The following is a 13,638-nucleotide window of genomic DNA, read 5'->3' on the forward strand; positions in this document are numbered from 1 at the left end:
ACTATTGTTGTACAGTATACATATGTTAATCAAGAAAGACAATGATCTAGAAATGGAACAGAAATATTCAAAATAAAGAAAGATATTTTTATTAGATGTTAAAATAAGAGTACTTAAAAAGTTTAAAACTATAGATAATAGCAATATCATGTTAGTATAAACAGCATACTAATACTAAAATTGAATGAGCCCAAATAACACATTGTTATTAATACAGTAATAATCAAACAATAATAATTTTATTTTGTGAACATGCCAAAAGCCCCTTTATATGCAGAACATTTCAGGCAAACTTAAGACTAACTTAAGATTAATAAGGCAATAACAGTGCTGTAACTGTACATATGGTCATTAGGTAAGTTACAGTGAATACAAGAAAATTGAATATTCAACTAGTATATGCTATACGGCTCTAATAAGTTCGGTAGATAAGAATTACAGTCTTGATATAGTATATAAAAAATACAGTATTACAATTTAGCACAATTTAAAATAGTGATGCTCAAGTTAGAGTATGTAGGAAAGAGGGAAATTATTTCCCAGTAAAAGTAGGCCTTAGACAAGGATGTGTGATGTCACCGTGGTTGTTTAATATATTTATAGATGGGGTTGTAAGAGAAGTAAATGCGAGGGTCTTGGCAAGAGGCGTGGAGTTAAAAGATAAAGAATCACACATAAAGTGGGAGTTGTCACAGTTGCTCTTTGCTGATGACACTGCTCTTGGAAGATTCTGAAAAGAAGTTGCAGAGATTGGTGGATGAATTTGGTAGGGTGTGCAAAAGAAGAAAATTGAAAGTGAATACAGGAAAGAGTAAGGTTACGAGGATAACAAAAAGATTAGGTGATGAAAGATTGGATATCAGATTGGAGGGAGAGAGTATGGAGGAGGTGAATGTATTCAGATATTTGAGAGTGGACGTGTCAGCGGATGGGTCTAAGAAAGATGAGGTGAATCATAGAATTGATGAGGGGAAAAGGGTGAGTGGTGCACTTAGGAGTCTGTGGAGACAAAGAACTTTGTCCTTGGAGGCAAAGAGGGGAATGTATGAGAGTATAGTTTTACCAACGCTTTTATATGGGTGTGAAGCATGGGTGATGAATGTTGCAGCGAGGAGAAGGCTGGAGGCAGTGGAGATGTCATGTCTGAGGGCAATGTGTGGTGTGAATATAATGCAGAGAATTCGTAGTTTGAAAGTTAGGAGGAGGTGCGGGATTACCAAAACTGTTGTCCAGAGGGCTGAGGAAGGGTTGTTGAGGTGGTTCGGACATGTAGAGAGAATGGAGCGAAACAGAATGACTTCAAGAGTGTATCAGTCTGTAGCGGAAGGAAGGCGGGGTAGGGGTCGGCCTAGGAAAGGTTGGAGGGAGGGGGTAAAGGAGGCTTTGTGTGCGAGGGGCTTGGACTTCCAGCAGGCATGCGTGAGCGTGTTTGATAGGAGTGAATGGAGACAAATGGTTTTTAATACTTGACGTGCTGTTGGAGTGTGAGCAAAGTAACATTTATGAAGGGGTTCAGGGGAACCGGCAGGCCGGACTTGAGTCCTGGAGATGGGAAGTACAGTGCCTGCACTCTGAAGGAGGGGTGTTAATGTTGCAGTTTAAAAACTGTAGTGTAAAGCACCCTTCTGGCAAGACAGTGATGGAGTGAATGATGGTGAAAGTTTTTCTTTTTCGGGCCACCCTGCCTTGGTGGGAATCGGCCAGTGTGATAATAAAAATAATTAAAATAATGAAGTTGAAACAATTTTAAGTTTAAAGTAATGATTAAATAGTTGAGCAATCATCAAGCACAATTTACAATATGAGGTATGTATTGCAATTTAGCACAATTTAAAACAATGAAATTGAAACAATTAAAAGTTTTAAGTAATGATTAAACAGTTGAGCAGTCATCAAGTACAATATACAATAATGAAATTGAAACAGTTTTAAGTTTGAAGTAAATAATCAAATAGCTGAGCAGTCATAAATTATTTAGGAATTATTTGAGTAACTGGTAGATGTTAAGTGTAGTGATTGTCTGGTTAATTTTGGGTGATGAGGTGATTTCTAAGTAGGGCCTTAAATTTATTTGCAGGCAGAGGCCCTTTAGTGTGTTCTGGCAATGAATTCCAGATCTTCAGGCATTTATGTTCATAGCATTTTTGAATAGGGAGAGATGGACACGAGGGATATCGAAGAGTGATTTGTGCTTTATGTTATGCCTGTGTGTTCTGTTGTAGTTATCAAGGAGGAGTTTGAGAGGAACATTAATATTTAAGTATAATGCTGTGTGTGTGTAGTAGGCACAATAAAAAGTGTGGATGTTTTGTATACTAAGCAAGTTAAGGCTCTTAAAAAGCAATGGAGTGTGCTGTCTAGTGCAGGAGTTGGTAATCAGCCGCACTGCAGCTTTTTGTTGGGTTATTAAAGGTTTAAGATGATTTGCTGTAGTTGAGCCCCATGCATAAATACCATAGGTGAGGTAAGGGTAAATGAGAAATTGGTAAAGAGCAAGAAGAGCCATTTGGGGTACATAGTACCGTATCTTTGAAAGGATACCTACTGTTTGGGAGAATTTCTTGGATATTTGCTGTGTGTGGGTCTGGAATTTGAAGCTGCAGTTAAGGTAGAGACCTAGAAATTTGCCGTGTGTGTGTCTTGAAATGGGTGAACTATTTATCAATATGTTTAGCTGTACATTTGAAGTCTGTTTCCAAATAGCATGAAGTAGGTTTTGTCTATATTGAGAGTAAGTTTGTTGGTCGTCATCCAAGTAGATATTTTTAGTAGTTCGTCATTATAGTTGGGTCTGGGTGAGAGAAGACATAAGTAGTGTCATCTGCAAATAAAATTGGTTTAAGGAGTTTAAATGCATCTGGAAGGTCATTAATGTAAAAAAGAAAGAGAAGTGGGCCAAGGACACTACCCTGTGGGACTCCAACAAGACTATATTTCCTTACAAAACTGACAACAGTAAAAAAATTCCAATGCAGCTAACAAGTGGAGATATAAGTGGTTGAATACTCCTGAAATACAAACTTGGGCAGAATTGTGGAAAAATATCACTACTGAATTTAATAATGATCAAACTATTCATAGGTTTGAAACCCAGCCCAACATTTCAATGTCATATTTTTATTTTTATGTAATATACTTCTGAAATGGTTAAACTGCTACTGAAGATATCTAACCAGGCTTAAACATAAGGTTAGCTCACACATATAATCACAAATGTGAAAGAAAAATAAAAGCAGCAGGTAAAAAGGGAACAGGTAAAAGAAATAAAAAAAAAACTGAGAATGAATTAACAGTATCAAACTGAACACTCTGCCCGATATGTGCAATTACATTTAATTTTAGAGATACTATCCATATTCTTACTCTTTTTTTATGAGCAGCTTTCCATTCAGTCATCTTCCTTTCATATTTCTTCATCTTCTTTGTATACTCCTCTTCATACTCTTCAAGTAATTCTTTTACCTCTTCCTCTAATTCTTCTTTCCTTTTCTCTTCTTCATCTTCCTTATTGACATCTTCCTTTTTGATGATCAATTTTAATGAAGTACTATAATATTTATTACTTCTTCTCAGATGCTTAATGCTTTTCCATATTTTGAGAATGTTTGCTAGTAAGATTCTGTCACGTTCAGCTTCAGCAACAAATTCTTCATAACAATCATGAATTTCTTTGCGGTAAATTTCTAGTCTCCTGGTAGAGTCTATCTCTTCATGAACAGTCTTATAATGCCTTTTGGAATCTGGCCTAATCTGACGAAGTTTTGCTAAAGATTGCCGGAGTACCTTCAAAATTAAACAAAAACTAGGTATTAGTGAGGCATTCATTCAGTAGGAATAGGAATTTTTTTTTTTACGACGAACCAGCCGTATCCCACTGAAATAAGGTGACCTAAAAAGAAAAACAAAAGTTTCTCTTTTTAAAATTAATATTTTATACAGGAGAAGGGGTTACTAGTCCCTTGCTCCTGCCAGAATAGTAATGATATATACAATTAACCTCCATGGGGAAGTGGAACAGAATTGTTTGCAATCGTGTCATTACGATTTCGTGAGTCATGATATACAATTAAATGTTTACTCTATATATTTACATGGAAATATACAAGAGATTTAGTTTAGGAGTGGTTGGTGAGTTTGTTCAATATAAGGATGAAAGAAGGGCAGGTGTCTAAGGATTGGCAGAGAGCATGCATACTTCCTTTGTACAAGAGGGAAGTGGACAAGACAGAGAGTGGGTATTATAGAGGAATAATCTTAAGTATATTGGTTAAGTATACAGTAAAATTATTATCAAAAAGAATTAGAGTTAAGACAAAAAACAGGACTGCAGAGAAACAAGAAATCAGGAAGAGTAGGGAATGCATAGATTAGGTGTTTGCAATGTTACACATAAGTAAACAACTCAGATAAAGTAAAGAAATTGCCTCGGTGTGAGACAGCTGATGTGTTAAAAAAAATAATAATAATGAAAGCGTTTCTTCTTTTTTGGGTCATCCTGCCTTGGTGAGAAAAGGCTAATGTGTTAAGAAAAAAAAGGCTTTCAACAAGGTGGACAGGGAGCACTGTGGCAGATGTTACAAATGTATAGAATCAATAGAAGGTTGCTAATAGCAGTAAAGTATTCTTATGAGGAAAAGTGATGTTACTATGATTGTTTAACCCTTTGACTGTTTCAGGCCCCTCTCTGAAACTGTCATTCTATGTCGCCAAATATTCAAAAAAAAAAAAATTATTTTTTCTTATGAAAATGTTAAGATTATTTTTCTGAGTGTTTTAGTCCAAAAAAAAAATTTTTGCCATCGGTACTTACAGAGATATAGTGCCGTGAAGTTTGCAGAAAATGAGCCGCGTATGGCAACAGCGGCGACTGCCGCTCACCCGGTAAACTTTAGTTTACTTGTATTTGAAGGTTTGTTGTTTTTTTCACTATTTTATTTTTTCACATAACTTATGTGGCCTATGAGACCAAAGTAAGGTGCAATGTATATATATACACTCGTTGTATACAACACAATAAGCACACAAACATAATTATCAATATATTGTTTACAAAACTTGTTTACAAAAACAAACAAACAAACAAACAAACAATTCTTCTTCTTCTTCTTCTTCTTCTTCTTCTTCTTCTTCTTCTCCTTCTTCTTCTCCTTCTTCTTCTCCTTCTTCTTCTCCTTCTTCTTCTCCTTCTTCTCCTTCTTCTTCTCCTTCTTCTCCTTCTTCTTCTCCTTCTTCTTCTCCTTCTTCTTCTCCTTCTTCTTCTCCTTCTTCTTCTCCTTCTTCTTCTCCTTCTTCTTCTCCTTCTTCTTCTCCTTCTTCTTCTTCTTCTTCTCCTTCTTCTTCTCCTTCTTCTTCTCCTTCTTCTTCTCCTTCTTCTTCTCCTTCTTCATCTCCTTCTTCTTCTCCTTCTTCTTCTCCTTCTTCTTCTCCTTCTTCTTCTCCTTCTTCTTCTCCTTCTTCTTCTCCTTCTTCTTCTCCTTCTTCTTCTCCTTCTTCTCCTTCTTCTTCTCCTTCTTCTCCTTCTTCTTCTCCTTCTTCTTCTCCTTCTTCTTCTCCTTCTTCTCCTTCTTCTCCTTCTTCTTCTCCTCCTTCTTCTCCTCCTTCTTCTCCTCCTTCTTCTCCTCCTTCTTCTCCTCCTTCTTCTCCTCCTTCTTCTCCTCCTTCTTCTCCTCCTTCTTCTCCTCCTTCTTCTCCTCCTTCTTCTCCTCCTTCTTCTCCTCCTTCTTCTCCTCCTCCTTCTCCTCCTCCTTCTCCTCCTCCTTCTCCTCCTTGTCCTCCTTCTCCTCCTTCTCCTCCTCCTCCTCCTCCTTCTCCTCCTCCTCCTCCTCCTTCTCCTCCTCCTCCTTGTGTGCGAGTGTGTGGCTTATAATTGTTTTGAGTCAGAAGTCGGCAGCTGTCAAAGTGACATATTGTCTCATTAGTCACTACCCCTACCCCTGTCAAAACAATGGGGTCGGATGCTGCTTCCCCTCCTCCATTCTATCTAATTATCTTTCTCCCTCATTCTATATCTTTCAATCTGTCTCTCTTTCTGTCTGCCTATCTCTGTCTCACAGGTACACATAAATACAAGTATACATAGTGTAAATTACCTAGGATAACCCAAGAAATCCAGACAAAGTGCTATACTCTGCTTGAAGATGTGAGTAAACGTGATGACACAGTCTTGTGGCTCTCTCTGAGACAGAGAGCTAGATGGACAGACAGGGAGCTTGACAGACAGACAAATAGACAGACAGAAATGTTTGTGTACCAGCAAAAACAAAGGGAGGCGATGGTCATGTAATATTACCCTCCTTTACGCTCATCAAAGTCAGCTCTTATCAGATGTTATCTCCCCTTATCTTGTCACTGTCATGGGGTGGACTTTTTTTTTTCTTGCTTCAAGGGAACAATATTATTACATCTTCTTCTTCCTCCTCCTCCTCCTCCTCCTCTTCTCCTCCTCCTCCTCCTCCTCCTCCTCCTCCTCCTCCTCCTCCTCCTCCTCTTCCTTCCCTCCTCCTCCTCCTCCTCCTCCTCTTCCTCCCCTCCTCCCCCTCCTCCTCCTCCATTGCTTTTGGTCTCAAACTCCTCCAAATCATGAAATTGATCTTCACTGACACTTCCATCTGTGTTAGAGCATCACTTGGGAAGAGAAGAGTCCCAGATTTGCTGGGGAATCACATATTTCTTACCACTAGACATGCTGAAAAATGACAACTGAAATGGCATTCCCACAATGCACCACTGGCTCACCGATTTTTTTTATATGGTGCACACTGACCAAGGAGACCCATTCTCTCACATGTGGGCCTAGCAGCTTTCTCCTGCTTGATTTGAAGCTGCTAGAATTTATGCGTATAAATACGTCAGAAACATTGGCTCGTAAGACGTATTTATACGTCGGAAACAGTCAAAGGGTTAATATACTGTACACTATATACAGAAGATACTTTAAAGGAAGTGAATGTTAGAGTGAAGTGGAAGTTGTCACAGTTGTCTTTATTGATATCATTGTACTTTTGGAAGATTCTAAAAAGAAGCAACAAAGGTTTTTGGAAAAGTTTGGGAGGGTGTGTAAAAGAAGGAAACTGAAAGTAAACATAGAAAGGTGATGAGTAACAAAATTCCTAGGAAATGAAAGATTGGATATCAGATTAGAGGAAGTATAAAGGAAGTTAATGTATTTAGATATTTTTGGAATGATGTGTCAGCATTGGCACATGGGTTTATGTAAGACAAGGAGAACCATTGAATAGCCAAGAAAAAAAACATGTGATGCTGACATGTTTGTGGAAATAAAGAAATTTATCTTTGTATAATGGTACCAAGACTGTTAAACAGATGTGGGGCACTGTCATTACACACTGCAGCATACACAAAGACTGGAGGCAGTGGTGTTATGTTTGAGAGCAGTGTGTGAGTCAGTTAATTATCATCATACTCAAGGGGAAGAATTAAACCCAAAGAGATCATATTGTACTTGGGGAATGGGAGTAAATCAGGTTTGATCCAAGGAAGCAAAAGGTACCTCCAGTTCCCTGGGGCAAAAGCCCTTCATCAGCAAGAAAAAGGGGGGTTGAACTTAAGTAAATATGAAGAGCCAAGTTGTTTGAATAAAGACAGATGACCCCCCAAAACCAGATACACAAAGAGGAAGGGTTACTGTGGAGTACCACGAATGATGTAACACAAGCATGAGATAAAATTCAACAATAATATAATAACAATATTGTAGGAAATAATATAAAAAGAAGCTAGGATCATAGACAGCAAAACAAATCTAGCTCATATAGTAAAATAAAGTAATACTGAAGAAAATGCAAAAGACTGCATCTAACTGGTACCTGAATTCACATGAACGAAGGATTGAAGAAATGCAATAGATACATAAACCTTCCATCACTGGAAGAATAAAAGAGGATGTAATCACAACATACATAATACTCAAAGGCAAACAGGATAGATAATGATAGGTTTTTACTGCAGGTGAAACAAGAAAAGAGGGAATAGCTGGAAATTACACATTTGTATGTCACAAGAATATCATAAGCTGTTGAAGAAGTACAATGAGCTGAAAAATTACACAGCTGCAGAGGCATTCACACAGGGTTAAAAACAATAGATAAATTGGGTATTTCACATTAAGTGGGTGAAAGTTAAGATCAGGCACCAAGAACTAACATTCATCCCACTTTCCACAAACACAAATAGGTAACTGCACTAATGTATATGCCTAATATAATATATCATGAGGCAGTTATCAATACCACTAAAACAAAAATGCTCTGCTCATTCAAACACAAAGCTTTTAACTTACAAGCAGTTTGTTGCGGAGAATTTTTGTAATACCAGCTGCTGCCCTTTCCACATAGGTGTTGTATGCTTGAGTGAGCTGTGATGCTAGGACATGCTCAGGTGAGAAAAGTGGATGATGTGCAAAGGTTAGATGGGAAAGCTCAACATCCAACACACCCCCATCATCTGGGCTCAGGCTCTGCAAACACTCACTCCCACGTGGCTGAGGAAATATAATCAAACAGCTTAGCAACATACTTTTTTTAACAAATGGCACCAGTTATTGTTGCTGATATTACTGTACTATCAACCACATTATGTACTATCAACTATATTATCCTATCCCCCATAAGTCGAGCATGTCATAAGAGGCGACTAAAATGCCAATAGCAAGGGGTTTGTAACCCCTTCTCTTGTATAAATTAATAAATCTAAAAGAAAAAAAAAAACTTCCGTTTTTCTTTTTAGGTCATCCTGCCTTGGTAGAAAATGGCCAGTGCATTAAAAAAAAAACTACATTATGTACTCTCAACTGCATTATGATTTGACTACTGAATTTGAAATTTAAAACAAAATATCGTATATTTAGTAGGCTGGTAAACAGCAACCACTCAGGGAGGTACTACCGTCCTGCCAAGTGAGTGTGAAACGGAAACCATTAATTGTTTTACAAGATGGTAGGATTGCTGGTGTCTTTTTTCTGTCTCAAACATGCAAGGTTTCAGGTATGTCTTGCTACTTCTACTTACACATAGGTCACATTACACATGCATGTAAAAGCATATATATGTATACACTCCCCTCTGGGTTTTCTTCTCTTTTCTTCCTAGTTCTTGTTCATTTCTGCTTATCTCCATGGGAAAGTGGAACAGAATTCTTTCCCTGTAAGCCATGTGTGCCGTAAGAAGCGACTAAAATGCTGGGAGCAAGGGGCTAGTAACCCCTTCTCTTGCCTCGGTGGGATAAGGCCAGTTTGTTGAAAGAAAGAAGAAAGATCTTATATTTAATAAAGATACAAACAAAGTTTATTATGACACAGAAGAACTCATTGTTTCCATAAGCACAATTTGAAATCATGCTTCAAACTTTTAAGACTGAACAGCATAAATAAAACATTACACACCCGAACAAATACAGTTAGTGGTTCCTCCTCAGTCTCTAAATCCAGAGGAAGATGATGATAGAACTGATCACTGATAGGGTTGTCCAGCCTATCCAGTGACCCTGTCTCAGAGAACCAATTCCTGTAACACAACAAATAATATTTAAGAAACAATTTGGGAATTTTCAATAGTTTCATTGAGCAGTCCATGCCCATTGTGTGGAAAGTAATCAAAGGATTAGAGATATCTTTAGACAACCTTCCATGGGATGGGTCTGGGGTGCATGATGAAGCTATCACATGCTTTTGAATAAGCCACTGTCTTTGTTAACATACATACTGGTGAGGGGTAAAAGGTGAGTGGTGCAATGAGATATCTGTGGAGATAAAGAACCTTATCCATGGAGGCAATAAGAATAATGTACCAGAGTATAGTGGTGCCAACACTCTTTTATGGGCTTGAAGAATGGAATTTAAATGTTGCAGAGAGGAGTAGGCTGGAAGCAGTGGAGATGTCGTGTCTGTGGGCAATGTGTAGTGTGAATATTATGCAGAGAATTTGTAGTTTGGAGATTAGGAGGAGGTGAGGGATTACTAAAACTATTATCCAGAAGGATGAGAAGGGGTTGTTGAGGTGGTCTGGACATCAAGAGAGAATGGAGAAAAATTGGATGACTTGGAGGGTGTATAAATTTGTAGTGGAGGAAGGAAGGGTAGGGGTCTTCCATGGAAAGGTTGGAGGGAGGAGTATAAGGGAGGTTTTGTGTATGAGGGGCTTAGACATCCAACAGGTGTGTGTGTGTGTGTGTGTGTGTGAAAATGTTAGATAGAAGTGAGTGGGGAAATAGTTAAACAACTGAAATAGAGCATGTGTATATGCCAACAAGTCAAGTACAACTGCAGTCTTTTCCCAATTCCTAAAAAAATAATGAATAGAATTTTCTTATTTCATAATGACCTTCAAAAATCTTTTATAACCTTGTTGCCTGATATGGATGGCACCAAATGCTCGACTTGCTGGTGAAAAGTATCATAATGTGCATGAAGTATAAAAACTCCCAAGTGTTCATTCTTTTAGCTAAAAACTTGAAAAAATTCCTATGCATAACATGAGCAGGCTTCTCTCACTATATGCAAACTTGCTATTATGCAATGTCCTATTTTTGTCATGCAGTATGTGTGATAGTCAGTGGCCATATGTAATTGATGTAACTCACAAAGTACACTGAAGATTCTTTTTTTTTTTTTTTTTCAACAAGTCGGCCGTCTCCCACCAAGGCAGGGTGACCCAAAAAAGAAAGAAAATCCCCAAAAAGAAAATACTTTCATCATTCAACACTTTCACCACACTCGCACATTATCACTGTTTTTGCAGAGGTGCTCAGAATACAACGGTTTAGAAGCATACAAATATAAAGATACACAACATATCCCTCCAAACTGCCAATATCCCAAACCCCTCCTTTAAAATGCAGGCATTGTACTTCCCATTTCCAGGACTCAAGTCCGACTATATGAAAATAACCGGTTTCCCTGAATCCCTTCACTAAATATTACCCTGCTCACACTCCAACAGATCGTCAGGTCCCAAGTACCATTCGTCTCCATTCACTCCTATCTAACACGCTCACACACGCTTGCTGGAAGTCCAAGCCCCTTGCCCACAAAACCTCCTTTACCCCCTCTCTCCAACCCTTTCGAGGATGACCCCTACCCCGCCTTCCTTCCCCTATAGATTTATATGCTTTCCATGTCATTCTACTTTCATCCATTCTCTCTAAATGACCAAACCACCTCAACAACCCCTCTTCTGCCCTCTGACTAATACTTTTATTAACTCCACACCTTTTCCTAATTTCCACACTCCGAATTTTCTGCATAATATTTACACCACACATTGCCCTTAAACAGGACATCTCCACTGCCTCCAACCGTCTCCTCGCTGCTGCATTTACCACCCAAGCTTCACACCCATATAAGAGTGTTGGTACTACTATACTTTCATACATTCCCTTCTTTGCCTCCATAGATAACGTTTTTTGACTCCACATATACCTCAACGCACCACTCACCTTTTTTCCCTCATCAATTCTATGATTAACCTCATCCTTCATAAATCCATCTGCCGACACATCAACTCCCAAGTACAGTGGACCCCCGCATAACGATGGCATCACATAGCGATTATTTCGCATACCGCTTACTTTAATCGCAAAATTTTTGCCGCGCATACCGATTAAAAACCCGCTCACCGATTTTCGTCCGAGACGCGTCCAATGTGCGCCCTCACCCAGCCTCACATGTGCCGCCCGTGCCATTGTTTACCAGCCAGCCTCCGCGCTAACATCCAAGCATACACTCGGAATATTTCGTATTATTACAGTGTTTTCGGTGGTGTTTCTGGAAAATAAGTGACCATGGGCCCCAAGAAAGCTTCTAGTGCCAACCGTACACCAATAAGGGTAAGAATACCCATTGAAATGAAGAAAGAGATCATTGATAAGTATGAAAGTGGAGTGCGTATTGCCGACCTAGTCAAGTTGTACAAGAAACCCCAATCAACCATCGCTACTATTGTGGGCACCAAAAAGACAATCAAGGAAGCTGTTCTTGCCAAAGGTTTAACTGTGTTTTCGAAACAAAGATCGCAAGTGATGGAAGATGTTGAGAGACTCTTATTGGTGTGGATAAATGAAAAACAGCTAGCAGGAGATAGCGTCTCTCAAGCGATCATATGTGAAAAGGCTAGGAAGTTGCATGAGGATTTAATTAAAAAAATGCCTGCAACTAGTGATGATGTGAGTGAATTTAAGGCCAGCAAAGGTTGGTTTGAGAGATTTAAGAAGCGTAGTGGCATCCATAGTGTGATAAGGCATGGTGAGGCTGCCAGTTCGGACCACAAAGCGGCTGAAAAATATGTGCAGGAATTCAAGGAGTATATAGAAACTGAAGGACTGAAACCTGAACAAGTGTTTAATTGTGATGAAACAGGCCTGTTCTGGAAGAAAATGCCAAGCAGGACCTACATTACTCAGGAGGAAAAGGCACTCCCAGGACATAAGCCTATGAAAGACAGGCTTACTCTTCTCATGTGTGCCAATGCTACTGGTGATTGCAAAGTGAAGCCTTTATTAGTGTATCACTCTGAAACTCCCAGAGCGTTCAGGCAAAAGAATGTCCTCAAGGATAATTTGTGTGTGCTGTGGAGGGCAAACAGTAAGGCATGGGTCACTAGGGAATTTTTCTATAACTGGTTACACCATGCATTTGCCCCCAATGTGAAAGATTACCTAACTGAAAAGAAATTAGAACTTAAGTGCCTCCTGGTGTTAGACAATGCCCCTGGTCATCCTACAGACGTGGCAGAGCGACTTTATGGGGACATGAGCTTCATTAAGGTGAAGTTTTTGCCTCCTAATACCACTCCTCTCCTGCAGCCCATGGACCAGCAGGTTATTTCCAACTTCAAGAAACTGTACACAAAAGCTCTGTTTGAAAGGTGCTTTGTAATGACCTCAGAAACTCAACTGACTCTAAGAGAGTTTTGGAGAGATCACTTTAATATCCTCAATTGTGTAAACCTTATAGGTAAGGCTTGGGAGGAAGTGACTAAGAGGACCTTGAACTCTGCTTGGAAGAAACTGTGGCCAGAATGTGTAGACAAAAGGGATTTTGAAGGGTTTGAGGCTAACCCTGAGAATCCTGTGCCAGTTGAGGAATCCATTGTGGCATTGGGAAAGTCCTTGGGGTTGGAGGTTAGTGGGGAGGATGTGGAAGAGTTGGTGGAGGAGGACAATGAAGAACTAACCACTGATGAGCTGATAGATCAACTTCAAGAGCAAGAGGCCAGACCTGGGGAAACTGGTTCAGAGGAGGGGAGAGAGAAATTGAAGAAGTTGCCTACTACAAAGATAAAGGAAATCTGTGCAAAGTGGCTTGAAGTGCAAACCTTCATGGATGAAAATCACCCTCACACAGCTATTGCAAGCCGTGTTGGCAACCTGTACACTGACAATGTTGTGAAACACTTTAGGGAAGTGATAAAGGAACGAGAGGTACAGGCCACTATGGACAGATATCTTGTGCGAAAGAAGTCCAGTGACTCTGAAGCTGGCCCTAGTGGCATTAAAAAAAGAAGGGAAGTAACCCCAGAAAAGGACTTACTACCTCAAGTCCTAATGGAAGGGGATTCCCCTTCTAAACAGTAAGAAGATAATGCTCTCCCCTCCTCCCATCCCATCAATCATCACCAGATCTTC

The 13,638-nt window shown here is 39.3% G+C and overlaps 1 protein-coding gene across 5 annotated transcripts in view; it reads right to left on the reverse strand.

Annotated features, from left to right (window-relative positions):
• The window catches only part of Cc2d2a (Coiled-coil and C2 domain containing 2A), a 95,229-nt gene that overhangs the window by 62,226 nt on the left and 19,365 nt on the right, over window positions 1-13,638 (reverse strand). For all 5 annotated transcript variants that reach the window (XM_070084181.1, XM_053775095.2, XM_053775097.2 and 2 more), the window contains 3 exons: window positions 9,401-9,521; window positions 8,300-8,500; window positions 3,364-3,783 (listed from right to left, as the gene is read on the reverse strand). In XM_070084181.1, coding sequence (XP_069940282.1) covers window positions 3,364-3,783; window positions 8,300-8,500; window positions 9,401-9,521 — 742 coding nt within the window. The remainder of the gene's footprint in view (window positions 1-3,363; window positions 3,784-8,299; window positions 8,501-9,400; window positions 9,522-13,638) is intronic.

The sequence above is a fragment of the Cherax quadricarinatus genome, chromosome 11 (genome assembly GCF_038502225.1).
Source record: "Cherax quadricarinatus isolate ZL_2023a chromosome 11, ASM3850222v1, whole genome shotgun sequence".
Taxonomy (NCBI): Eukaryota; Metazoa; Arthropoda; class Malacostraca; order Decapoda; family Parastacidae; genus Cherax; species Cherax quadricarinatus.